We start from the raw sequence: 13,921 nt of genomic DNA, 5'->3' as shown, positions 1-13,921 counted from the left end.
GGAGTGAGAACTATTCTCGTGGCTCCGGATTGGCCAAGAAGAGCTTGGTACCCGGAACTTCAAGAGATGCTTGCAGAGGACCCTTGGCCTCTGCCGCTCAGACAAGACCTGCTGCAGCAGGGTCCCTGTCTGTTCCAAGACTTACCACGGCTGCGTTTGACGGCATGGCGGTTGAACGCCGGATCCTAAAGGAAAAAGGTATTCCGGAGGAAGTCATCCCTACCCTGATCAGAGCCAGGAAGGATGTCACCGCAAAGCATTATCACCGCATTTGGCGGAAATATGTTGCTTGGTGTGAGGCCAAGAAGGCCCCAACGGAGGAATTTCATCTGGGTCGTTTCCTACATTTCCTGCAAGCAGGTGTGACTTTGGGCCTCAAATTGGGGTCCATTAAAGTCCAGATCTCGGCCCTGTCGATTTTCTTCCAGAAAGAACTGGCTTCACTGCCTGAAGTTTAGACTTTTGTCAAGGGAGTCTTGCATATTCAGCCTCCTTTTGTGCCCCCAGTGGCACCTTGGGATCTCAATGTGGTCTTGGAGTTTCTAAAATCACATTGGTTTGTGCCACTTAAGACTGTGGATTTGAAATATCTCACGTGGAAAGTGGTTATGTTGTTGGCTCTGGCTTCGGCCAGACGGGTGTCAGAATTGGCGGCTTTGTCCTGTAAAAGCCCCTACCTGATTTTCCATATGGATAGGGCAGAGTTGAGGACTCGTCCTCCGTTTCTCCCGAAGGTGGTATCCGCTTTTCACTTGAACCAACCTATTGTGGTGCCTGCGGCTACTAGGGACTTGACGTTTGTCAAGGGAGTACTGCATATACAGCCTCCTTTTGTGCCTCCAGTGGCACCTTGGGATCTCAATGTAGTTTTGGAGTTCCTAAAATCACATTGGTTTGAACCACTCACCACTGTGGACTTAAAATATCTCACATGGAAAGTGGTAATGCTGTTAGCCCTGGCTTCAGCCAGGCGTGTTTCAGAATTGGCGGCTTTATCCTATAAAAGCCCTTACCTAATTTTTCATACGGACAGGGCAGAATTGAGGACTCGTCCTCAATTTCTCCCTAAGGTGGTTTCAGCATTTCACTTAAACCAGCCTATTGTGGTGCCTGCGGCTACTAGGGACTTGGAGGATTCCAAGTTTCTGGACGTAGTCAGGGCCCTGAAAATTTATGTTTCCAGGATGGCTGGAGTCAGGAAAACTGACTCGCTGTTTATTCTATATGCACCCAACAAGCTGGGTGCACCTGCTTCTAAGCAGTCTATCGCGCGCTGGATTTGTAGCACTATTCAGCTAGCGCATTCTGCGGTGGGACTACCGCAGCCTAAATCTGTAAATGCCCATTCCACAAGGAAGGTGGGCTCATCTTGGGCGGCTGCCCGAGGGGTCTCGGCTTTACAACTTTGCTGAGCTGCTACTTGGTCAGGGGCAAACACGTTTGTAAAATTCTACAAATTTGATACCCTGGCTGAGGAGGACCTGGAGTTCTCTCATTCGGTGCTGCAGAGTCATCCGCACTCTCCCGCCCGTTTGGGAGCTTTGGTATAATCCCCATGGTCCTTACGGAGTCCCCAGCATCCACTAGGACGTTAGAGAAAATAAGAATTTACTCACCGGTAATTCTATTTCTCGTAGTCCGTAGTGGATGCTGGGCGCCCATCCCAAGTGCGGATTGTCTGCAATACTTGTAAATAGTTATTGTTACACAAATCGGGTTGTTATTGCGAGCCATCTGTTCAGAGGCTCCATTGTTATCATACTGTTAACCGGGGTTCCTATCACGAGTTATATGGTGTGATTGGTGTGGCTGGTATGAGTCTTACCCGGGATTCAAAATCCTTCCTTATTGTGTACGCTCTTCCGGGCACAGTGTCCTAACTGAGGCTTGGAGGAGGGTCATAGGGGGAGGAGCCAGTGCACACCAGGTAGTCCTAAATCTTTCTTAGAGTGCCCAGTCTCCTGCGGAGCCCGTCTATTCCCCATGGTCCTTACGGAGTCCCCAGCATCCACTACGGACTACGAGAAATAGAATTACCGGTGAGTAAATTCTTATTTTTTGGTTGTTGCACAATTGGTACGTAATTGGGCGGAGGGGACATGGGCGACTTTATAAGGGGGCTCACACTGGGATGTACATATTGGTGTAATCAGGGCACTGGTTGGGTTGTCCGCTGTGTAATGTGCTGGGTGCAGCCTTATGTGGATAGACTGTATAGTATTTCCAGAAATCATTAATTTATATGTTTCTGTTACTTGCACATGTTGTAATGGCTGAACTTTTGGTTTCTGATAACATCAGGCCCTTTGGCAGGGGTGGCCTAACCGGGCCTTAAGGACCCCTGACAGTTCATGTGTATCTGTACAATTTGTCAGTTAGGAATGCAGGATCTACGGGGCCCATTTATTAACCAGATTTAGCGATTTACACTCATTTAACCGATTCATTTGATTTGGGCGTCTAAAAATCCTGTCTAAATGGTACTTTTTGAACGCCCAAACATATCGTGCCTGTCTCGCCCAAACAGACTAGGTTTAGCTGCCTAAAACTGCTAAACCCACCTAAACTCCCTGATTTGGGTGTCCAAACTCCCGAGTTTCAAGACTTTTTTTTTTTTTTTTTCTTTCTTTTTTTTTTCTGGCACCTCAGGAGGCTGCGAGAAAAAAATGTGAGCTGAACGGCGGACCAATTGAATCGGCCCCATTATGTATGATAACTGGTGCTCCAGCCAATCCGCTCTTAACGGTCATGTGTTATGATGTGAGATGATTGGCTGCAGAACCATTTATCATATGCAATGAGTTTTAAATAGCTGAATCTCGATAAATGGGCCCCTATATCTTTTCAAGCGTGACACTTTGTAATGACTATGCATGTGCACCGGTTAGTCCAGAGGCGGAACTACCATTGGTGCAGCAGGTGCATTCCACTGGGGCCCCTGAGGACTAAGGGGCCCACTGCTGCCAAGATCAGTAATGACTTATCCCCTGTCACAGACGGAGCAGAGGCCGCTGTGTTCCTGCCCCAAGCAAGGTACATGCCTCTTCCTCTCTGCAGTGAGCAGGACATTGTGTTTGTACCCCTATCACCCAATGCCTACCCATCACCCTCTGCCTCCTCCTGCCTTATGATGTCACCCTCTGCTCTCCCTGTCACCTTGTGGCATATTGTGAACTTGAAGATAGAAGAGAAGAGTAGGGAGCGCAAACAGAAAAATTGTAGTATTTAAAAATGTATTGTATTAAAATTGTAATAAAGAAATGGCCTATAAAATAGAATTAATACAGACTGAATTACTAATGAATTTGTATAAGCACATCTACCATTTGCAATAAACAAGTGATAAGAACAATGTTTAATACTAAACAGTAAATAGGATCCTCAAGGTAGATATCAATTATCAAAAAGACCATATGGTATAAAAGTCCCCTTGATTTATTGAAAAAGGTCCCTCAAAGGTGGTGGTACCGCTGTAATGTTCAAATAATAGCAATGCATCAGGTACCCGTAGTGATGAGATTCCTGTGATAATAGATGATGGATATCATCAAGTGCACTCCTGACGCGTTTCTCGACCGTAACAACTGGTTGTTTCTTCAGAGGAATGGTTCATTCCTCTGAAGAAACCCGGGAACTGTTAGCCGCAGCACAGCTCCTACACCCAGCGGCTCATGGACCACGCTAGTGCCGCTTGCCCGGCGGTCTGGGAAACTGCTAGCCGCAGCTCATCTCCTACACCCAGCGGCTCACGGACCACGCTAGTGCCGCTTGCCCGGCGGTCCGGGAAACGGCTAGCTGCAGCTCATCTCCTACACCCAGCGGCTCACGGACCACGCCAGTGCCGCCTGCTCGGTGGCTCAGGAAGCGGTCAGCTGCGGCACTTTACAGAGCAGACATTGGACGAGGCTCTTTCGCGGGTTGGTCAGTACCATCTGTCTGTATGCCCTGCTCCCAGTGAATTCGGCTCCTTGGAAAAACAACAATTACTTTGTATCCATTGTTGCCCTTCTGCCCAAATCTCAACAATAAGCCGCGGCTTAAAACGCTGTTTTCAGATGACCGCATCCATTCCGGGATCCACGCGAGTTCATCACTTATTGGGTTTACTATACCTCTCTTATAATTGTGAGAAGAAGACATTTTGTCTGATGTCAACCATACACAACAAAGTTATTTAGACCTATTCTAGTTTAAAGAACAAGTGCACTTGATATCATCTATTATCACAGGAATCACATCACTACGGGTACCTGATGCATGCTATTATTTGAACATTACAGCGGTACCACCACCTTTTGAGGGACCTTTTTCAATAAATCAAGGGGACTTTTATACCGGGATCCGGTCTGAAGATCGACAGTGTCTAGGTCGACCACTATCGGTCGACAGTCACTAGGTCGACATGGATGGAAGGACGACAGGGTTTCTAGGTCGACATGTGCTAGGTCGACAGGTCTAAAGGTCGACATGAGTTTTTCACATTTTTTTTTCTTCTTTTCTCTGACGTCCTAGTGGATGCTGGGACTCCGTAAGGACCATGGGGAATAGCGGCTCCGCAGGAGACAGGGCACAAAATAAAAGCTTAAGGATCAGGTGGTGTGCACTGGCTCCTCCCTCCATGACCCTCCTCCAAGCCTCAGTTAGATTTTTGTGCCCGGCCGAGAAGGGTGCAATCTAGGTGGCTCTCCTGAGCTGCTTAGAATAAAAGTTTAGTTAGGTTTTTTTATTTTCAGTGAGTCCTGCTGGCAACAGGCTCACTGCATCGTGGGACTAAGGGGAGAAGAAACGGACTCACCTGAGTGCAGAGTGGATCGGGTTTCTTAGGCTACTGGACACTAGCTCCAGAGGGACGATCACAGGTTCAGCCTGGATGGGTCACCGGAGCCGCGCCGCCGTCCCCCTTACAGAGCCAGAAGAGACGAAGAGGTCCGGTGAAATCGGCGGCAGAAGACATCCTGTCTTCAGACTAAGGTAGCGCACAGCACCGCAGCTGTGCGCCATTGCTCTCAGCACACTTCACACTCCGGTCACTGAGGGTGCAGGGCGCTGGGGGGGGAGCGCCCTGAGACGCAATATAACAGAATACCTTAGGTGGCAAAACAGAATACATCACATATAGCTCCTGGGCTATATGGATGTATTTTAATCCCCTGCCATTTTACACAAAAAAGCGGGAGATAAGGACGTCGTGAAGGGGCGGAGCCTATCTCCTCAGCACACAAGCGCCATTTTCCCTCACAGCTCCGCTGGAAGGACGGCTCCCTGACTCTCCCCTGCAGTCCTGCTTCAGAATCAGGATAAAAAAGAGAAGGGGGGGCACGTTTGGCAGCAAATAAATATATTAACAGCAGCTATAAGGGAGTAACACTTATATAAGGTTATCCCTGTATATATATATATATAGCGCTGGGTGTGTGCTGGCAGACTCTCCCTCTGTCTCTCCAAAGGGCTAAGTGGGGTCCTGTCCTCTATCAGAGCATTCCCGGTGTGTGTGTGCTGTGTGTCGGTACGCGTGTGTCGACATGTATGAGGAGGAAAATTATGTGGAGGCGGAGCAGTTGCCTGTGTTGGTGATGTCACCCCCTAGGGAGTCGACACCTGACTGGATGATTGTATTTAAACAATTAAGTGATAATGTCAGCAATTTGCAAAAAACTGTTGACGACATGAGACAGCCGGCAAATCAATTAGTGCCTGTCCAGGCGTCTCAGACACCGTCAGGGGCGCTAAAACGCCCGTTACCTCAGTGGGTCGACACAGACCCTGACACAGATACTGAGTCTAGTGTCGACGGTGACGAGACAAACGTAATGTCCAGTAGGGCCACACGTTACATGATCACGGCAATGAAAGAGGCATTGAACCTTTCTGACACTACAAGTACCACAAAGAAGGGTATTATGTGGGGTGAGAAAAAACTACCAATATTTTTTCCTGAGTCAGAGGAAATAAATGAGGTGTGTGAAAAAGCGTGGGTTTCCCCCGATAAAAAACAGCTAATTTCTAAAAAATTATTAGCATTATATCCTTTCCCGCCAGAGGTTAGGGCGCGTTGGGAAACACCCCCTAGGGTAGATAAGGCGCTCACACGTTTATCAAAACAAGTAGCGTTACCGTCTCCTGATACGGCTACCCTCAAAGAACCAGCTGATAGAAGGCTGGAAAATATCCTAAAAAGTATATACACACATACTGGTGTTATACTGCGACCAGCAATCGCCTCAGCCTGGATGTGCAGTGCTGGAGTCGCATGGTCGGATTCCCTGACCGAGAATATTGATACCCTGGATAGGGACAATATTTTGTTAACTATAGAACATTTAAAGGATGCATTACTATATATGCGTGATGCACAGAGGGATATTTGCACCCTGGCATCAAGAGTAAGTGCTATGTCCATCTCTGCCAGAAGAGCGTTATGGACGCGACAGTGGTCAGGGGATGCGGATTCCAAACGGCACATGGAAGTATTGCCGTATAAAGGGGAGGAGTTATTTGGGGCTGGTCTATCGGACCTGGTGGCCACGGCAACGGCTGGAAAATCCACCTTTTTACCCCAGGTCACTCCACATCAGCAGAAAAAGACACCGTCTTTTCAAACTCAGTCCTTTCGTTCCCATAAGTACAAGCGAGCAAAAGGCCATTCTTTTCTGCCCCGGGGCAGAGGAAGAGGAAAAAGACTGCACCATGCAGCCGCTTCACAGGAGCAGAAGCCCTCCCCTGCTTCTGCCAAGTCTTCAGCATGACGCTGGGGCTTTACAAGCAGACTCGGATATGGTGGGGGCCCGTCTCAAGAATTTCAACGCGCAGTGGGCTCACTCGCAAGTGGATCCCTGGATTCTACAGGTAGTATCGCAGGGGTACAAACTGGAATTCGAGGCGTTTCCCCCTCGTCGTTTCCTGAAGTCTGCTTTACCAAAGTCTCCCTCCGACAGGGAGGCAGTTTTGGAAGCCATTCACAAGCTGTATTCCCAGCAGGTGATAATCAAGGTACCCCTCCTGCAACAAGGAAAGGGGTATTATTCCACGCTGTTTGTGGTACCGAAGCCGGACGGCTCGGTGAGACCAATTTTAAATCTGAAATCCTTGAACACTTACATAAAAAGGTTCAAATTCAAGATGGAGTCACTCAGAGCAGTGATAGCAAACCTGGAAGAAGGGGACTATATGGTGTCTCTGGACATCAAAGATGCTTATCTCCACGTCCCGATATACCCTTCTCACCAAGGGTACCTCAGGTTTGTAGTACAAAACTGTCATTATCAGTTTCAGACGCTGCCGTTTGGATTGTCCACGGCACCTCGGGTCTTTACCAAGGTAATGGCCGAAATGATTCTTCTACGAAGAAAAGGCATTTTAATTATCCCTTACTTGGACGATCTCCTGATAAGGGCAAGATCCAGGGAACAGTTAGAAGTCGGAGTAGCACTATCTCAGGTAGTGTTACGTCAGCACGGGTGGATTCTAAATATTCCAAAATCGCAGCTGATTCCAACGACACGTCTACTGTTCCTAGGAATGATTCTGGACACAGTCCAGAAGAAGGTGTTTCTCCCGGAGGAGAAGGCCAGGGAGTTATCCGAGCTAGTCAGGAACCTCCTAAAACCAGGACAGGTCTCAGTGCATCAGTGCACGAGGGTCCTGGGGAAAATGGTGGCTTCTTACGAAGCGATTCCATTCGGAAGATTCCATGCAAGAACATTTCAGTGGGATCTACTGGACAAATGGTCCGGATCGCATCTGCAGATGCATCAGCGGATAACCCTGTCGCCAAGGACAAGGGTGTCTCTCCTGTGGTGGCTGCAGAGTGCTCATCTACTAGAGGGCCGCAGATTTGGCATTCAGGATTGGATCCTGGTAACCACGGATGCCAGCCTGAGAGGCTGGGGAGCAGTCACACAGGGAAGGAATTTCCAGGGCCTGTGGTCAAGCTTGGAAACGTCTCTTCATATAAACATTCTGGAACTAAGGGCCATTTACAATGCCCTAAGTCAAGCAAAACCTCTGCTTCAGGGTCAGGCGGTGTTGATCCAATCGGACAACATCACGTCAGTCGCCCACGTAAACAGACAGGGCGGCACGAGAAGCAGGAGGGCAATGGCAGAAGCTGCAAGGATTCTTCGCTGGGCGGAAAATCATGTGATAGCACTGTCAGCAGTATTCATTCCGGGAGTGGACAACTGGGAAGCAGACTTCCTCAGCAGACACGACCTTCACCCGGGAGAGTGGGGACTTCACCCAGAAGTCTTCCACCTGATTGTAAACCGTTGGGAAAAACCAAAGGTGGACATGATGGCGTCACGTCTAAACAAAAAACTGGACAGATATTGCGCCAGGTCAAGGGACCCTCAGGCAATAGCAGTGGACGCTCTGGTAACGCCGTGGGTGTACCAGTCAGTGTATGTGTTCCCTCCTCTGCCTCTCATACCAAAAGTACTGAGAATCATAAGAAGGAGAGGAGTAAGAACTATACTCGTGGTTCCGGATTGGCCAAGACGGACTTGGTACCCGGAACTTCAAGAGATGCTCACGGACGAACCGTGGCCTCTACCTCTAAGAAAGGACCTGCTACTGCAGGGGCCTTGTCTGTTCCAGGACTTACCGCGGCTGCGTTTGACGGCATGGCGGTTGAACGCCGGATCCTGAGGGAAAAAGGCATTCCAGAAGAAGTCATCCCTACTCTGGTCAAAGCCAGGAAGGACGTAACCGCAAAACATTATCACCGCATTTGGCGTAAATATGTTGCGTGGTGTGAGGCCAAGAAGGCCCCTACAGAGGAATTTCAACTGGGTCGTTTCCTTCATTTCCTGCAAACAGGACTGTCTATGGGCCTAAAATTAGGGTCCATTAAGGTTCAAATTTCGGCCCTGTCGATTTTCTTCCAGAAAGAACTGGCTTCAGTACCTGAAGTTCAGACATTTGTAAAAGGGGTGCTGCACATACAGCCTCCTTTTGTGCCTCCAGTGGCACCTTGGGATCTCAATGTGGTGTTGAGTTTTCTAAAGTCACATTGGTTTGAACCACTTTCCACTGTGGACTTAAAATATCTCACATGGAAGGTGTCGATGCTGTTAGCCTTGGCTTCAGCCAGGCGTGTGTCAGAATTGGCGGCTTTATCATATAAAAGCCCTTACTTAATTTTTCATTCTGACAGGGCGGAATTGAGGACTCGTCCTCAATTTCTACCTAAGGTGGTTTCTGCATTTCACATGAACCAACCTATTGTGGTACCTGCGGCTACCAGGGACTTAGAGGACTCTAAGTTGCTTGACGTTGTCAGGGCCTTGAAAATATATGTTTCCAGGACGGCTGGAGTCAGAAAATCTGACTCGCTGTTTATCCTGTATGCACCCAACAAGCTGGGTGCTCCTGCTTCTAAGCAGACGATTGCTCGTTGGATTTGTAGTACAATTCAGCTTGCACATTCTGTGGCAGGATTGCCACAGCCAAAATCAGTAAAAGCCCATTCCACAAGGAAAGTGGGCTCATCTTGGGCGGCTGCCCGAGGGGTCTCGGCTTTACAACTTTGCCGAGCAGCTACTTGGTCAGGGGCAAACACGTTTGCTAAATTCTACAAATTTGATACCCTGGCTGAGGAGGACCTGGAGTTCTCTCATTCGGTGCTGCAGAGTCATCCGCACTCTCCCGCCCGTTTGGGAGCTTTGGTATAATCCCCATGGTCCTTACGGAGTCCCAGCATCCACTAGGACGTCAGAGAAAATAAGATTTTACTTACCGATAAATCTATTTCTCGTAGTCCGTAGTGGATGCTGGGCGCCCATCCCTAGTGCGGATTGTCTGCAATACTTGTATATAGTTATTGTTACAAAGATTCGGGTTATTATTGTTGTGAGCCATCTTTTCAGAGGCTCCTTTGCGTTTATCATACTGTTAACTGGGTTCAGATCACAAGTTGTACGGTGTGATTGGTGTGGCTGGTATGAGTCTTACCCGGGATTCAATATCCTTCCTTATTATGTACGCTCGTCCGGGCACAGTATCCTAACTGAGGCTTGGAGGAGGGTCATGGGGGGAGGAGCCAGTGCACACCACCTGATCCTTAAGCTTTTATTTTGTGCCCTGTCTCCTGCGGAGCCGCTATTCCCCATGGTCCTTACGGAGTCCCAGCATCCACTACGGACTACGAGAAATAGATTTATCGGTAAGTAAAATCTTATTTTTTTGAATTTTTTCATACTTAACGATCCACGTGGACTACGATTGGAATGGTAAAGTGTGCCAAGCGGAGCGAAGGCACCATGCCCGAAGCATGGCGAGCGAAGCGAGCCATGCGAGGGGACGCGGTGCACTAATTTGGGATCCCGGTCACTCTACGAAGAAAACAACACCAAAAAAAGAAAAATCCTCATGTCGACCTTTAGACCTGTCGACCTAGCACATGTCGACCTAGAAACCCTGTCGACATTCCATCCATGTCGACCTAGTGACTGTTGACCTATAGTGGTCGACCTAAACATTGTCGACCTAGACACTGTCGATTTGATGAACCACACCCTTTTATACCATATGGTCTTTTTCATAATTGATATCTACCTCGAGGATCCTATTTACTGTTCAGTATTAAACATTGTTCTTGTTCACTTGTTTATTGCAAATGGTAGATGTGCTTATACAAATGCATTAGTAATTCAGTCTGTATTAATTCTATTTTATAGGTCATTTCTTTATTACATTTTTAATACAATACATTTTTAGTTTTTAAATACTACAATTTTTCTGTTTGCGCTCCCTACTCTTCTCTTCTATCTTTTGGGCCCACACGGTCGCTAATACCCTGATTTTTGGGAGCAGCGAACAGATCACTTTAGCAGAGGTTGTCTATGTATCTTATGCGCCTTTATCTCCTTCTTTATTATTGTGAACTTGGGTTGGGGTGGAGGAGGGAGCCCAAGTTTAAATGTTTGCACCTGGGCCCACTACTCACAAGTTCCGCCACTGAGTTAGTCTGGAAATCGTGAACTGCTATGGATCCCCGAGGACCGGATTGGCTACCCCTATGGGAAGTCACTCCACATTCTGAGCACGTGTGGATCGGAGATTGCATTGGTTCACACTAGTCACCCGATTCATGGATTAGCAATATCTATCCCCTCAAGCCTTGTTGTCTTTCTATTGATGGGAACATGCCTCATCTCTATATCCCTGCCTGTCGAGCAGCTTAATTATGGCTGTATGGTGGTGTGACCCTGAGGCGGCAGTGATGTGTGTTTACTCTCCTGTCTCGGAGCTGGTAATCTGCTGCATGACCCACATTGTGTGACTCACAGATTAGGAGGTGAGGTAATGCTGATACAGAGGGGCTGATGTCATCCTTCACCTGCAGCGTCTCTCCCGCCCCCCCCCCCCCCCTCCTTCCCTCCTTGTGTCCTTCACCCCCCCCCCCCCCACCCCCCCTGCTTCTCTGCACCAAGCATCACGCTGCCTCAGCGGTCCCATTCATAAATATTCATACATGTAATTACTGTGTGGGGGCATCTGGGTAGAATTCTTACTCTAAATTATTTCTTTAATGAATGACCTATGTAGCTCGCTGCTCTCTCTTTCTGTAGTGTTCATCGGACACCAAATAATTGGAAATAATTAGTATTTTTCTTAATTCTTTTTACTTTTTAATGAACTATAACTGTTGTCTCCCAGAGTTGTTTAACAGCCAGTGTGGCCTATAATGAATGTTGTAGCTCCCTGAAGAGGAGAAGATACAATATTGTACTAACGAATAACCAACACTCTTACTGGGAACCCTTGTAACAACAACCGTTTTGTCTTGGGTTTTGGTTTAGTAGGTCACGTCTGCGGACTTTTTCCTTTCTTTGCTGTGAAGGAGTGTGATAAATTATGTACATCTCATTACACTGCTTCCCTGGCTGAGACAAATAAAATATCCCTGCTTGCAGCCTAAAGGGTTAATAGAATGAATCTGCAGGTCAGGAACAATTGTGGCTTGTGTGTGTGCGTGCTTTTTACTTTTTATACAATGCACGTGTGCAAAGTAATGCTTTACAGATCCCCAGTGCTGAGCTTCTTTCTCTAACTTTATGGGCTCTGGGGGTTATTCAGGTTTGTTCGCAAACCAAAAAAAGCACACTAATGGGCAAAACCATACTGCACTGCAGATGTAACATGTGCAGAGAGATAGATTTGGGTAGTATAGATTGTTTCTGTGCGGGGTAAATACAGTACTGGCTGCTTTATTTTTACACTGCAATTTAAATATCAGGTTGAACACACACAACCAAATCTAACTCTCTCTGCACATGTTACATCTGCCCCACCTGCAGTGCAGTATGGTTTTGGCCATTAGCGTGCTTTTTTTTTTTTTTTTTTTTGCTAACCAACCTGACCCTTTATCAGCATAAACGATAATGATGCAGATTTATTAAGACCAGTTTGGCCTCCAAAACAAGAAAATGAAGAAGTTATTCATTCCTCCTTTACATTCTGTCCTTGAGGAAGTCTTTTTAGATGTGTTTTAAAGGCATCCGAAAGTCTTGGAAGAAATCCCCATTGATCACTTACTGTTATCACTGGAAGCTTTCCTCACTAATTGGCCACATGCTGTAATATTGGCTAGACCAGGGATGGGGAACCTTCGGCCCTCCAGCTGTTGTTGAACTACACATACCAGCATGCCTTGCTACAGTTTTGCTATTTGGCCATGCTAAAACTGTTGCAGGGCATGCTGGGATGTGTAGTTCAACAACAGCTGGAGGGCCGAAGGTTCCCCATCCCTGGGCTAGACCAAGGGTAGGCAACATTGGTACTCCGGCTGCTGTGCAACTACACATCCCAACATGCCCTGCTTCAGTTTTGCTGTTTGCTTCTGCTAAAACTGTGGCAATGCATGCGGAGATGTGTAGTTCCACAGGTAGCCTCCCCCCCCCCCCCCCCTCCCAGGCTAGACAATTTGGATCATTAGCCGGTTGTTTTTTATGCAGAAACTTGGAAGAGATCCGGCTGCCTGGTGGTCTGTGACAATGTGAGCCACTGAGCCTTTCGCTAGGCTACTGAGGCCATGTATGGCTGGCTCTAGACTTGCCAGCTTGCGGAAGTTGTGGTGTAAGAGAGTAGATTGTAAGATTGATTCCAGAACACAGTATATATAACGCCTTTCCTTTCTCTCTTTAGGTGTTTGGCAATAAAATGATCATTCCCTCTTTGGACGGAGATCTCTTTCAGTGGGATCGGGACAGAGAAAGCATGGAGGCTGTGCCTTTTACAGTGGAGTCTCTCCTGGAGTCCTCGTATAAATTTGGCGATGATGTTGTATTAGTTGGGGGAAAGTCCCTTACAACCTATGGTCTCGGCGCCACCACTGGCAAGGTGAGCTTACGCAGGCCGAACAAGATTCCTGGGCAGATTCTCTCGGAGCAAGTCCTTCTCCTGGTCTCAGAGTACCAGAAATCCTTTTTTTCAATGAACTGAAGTATAAAAGTGGCTTAAAGTTATTCCTATTTCTGTTTTCTTAACTCTAACAGTGCTTCAGAATTATTAACCACTTAACTGGCATGGTCAGATTTCATGCAACTGCGCCGTCCCACCCTGTCCCTCCGTTTTTGATGAGGAGATCCATTCTGCAGATGTGCATAATATAATGTTTAAATATTTAAAAAAATACTTTTTAAACTTTATTAAATAAAGTACATTTTAAAAAACAATGTTATTAACAGTTTTGAAGGGAAAAATAGTAAGTTAAGTGGTTAAGAAGCCTATAAACACTTTCCTGTAGTTATGTGATTTGTTGCCTAGCAACGTGTATACTAAGATTTTATATGTGGTTTTTGAAAATCACTCCTGTACCAGGGCTGCAATATTGGGTCAATGTGTATGCATACTTAGTTGAATGTAAACTGCTAGGTCATTAAATCGGGTGGTCTTCAGTTTGCCGGCTGTCTGTATCCCG

General features: G+C 47.2%; 1 protein-coding gene across 3 annotated transcripts in view; it reads left to right on the top strand.

The window, feature by feature from the left end:
* Positions 1-13,921, top strand: part of EIF2AK3 (eukaryotic translation initiation factor 2 alpha kinase 3) — a 100,753-nt gene that overhangs the window by 33,732 nt on the left and 53,100 nt on the right. For all 3 annotated transcript variants that reach the window (XM_063925126.1, XM_063925120.1, XM_063925121.1), the window contains exon 3: positions 13,147-13,341. In XM_063925126.1, the coding sequence (XP_063781196.1) occupies positions 13,147-13,341 (195 nt within the window). The remainder of the gene's footprint in view (positions 1-13,146; positions 13,342-13,921) is intronic.

The sequence above is a fragment of the Pseudophryne corroboree genome, chromosome 1, assembly GCF_028390025.1.
Source record: "Pseudophryne corroboree isolate aPseCor3 chromosome 1, aPseCor3.hap2, whole genome shotgun sequence".
Lineage (NCBI taxonomy): Eukaryota > Metazoa > Chordata > Amphibia > Anura > Myobatrachidae > Pseudophryne > Pseudophryne corroboree.
The sequence above is the reverse complement of the archived record's forward strand: the minus strand, read 5'-3'. Positions and strand labels throughout refer to the sequence as shown.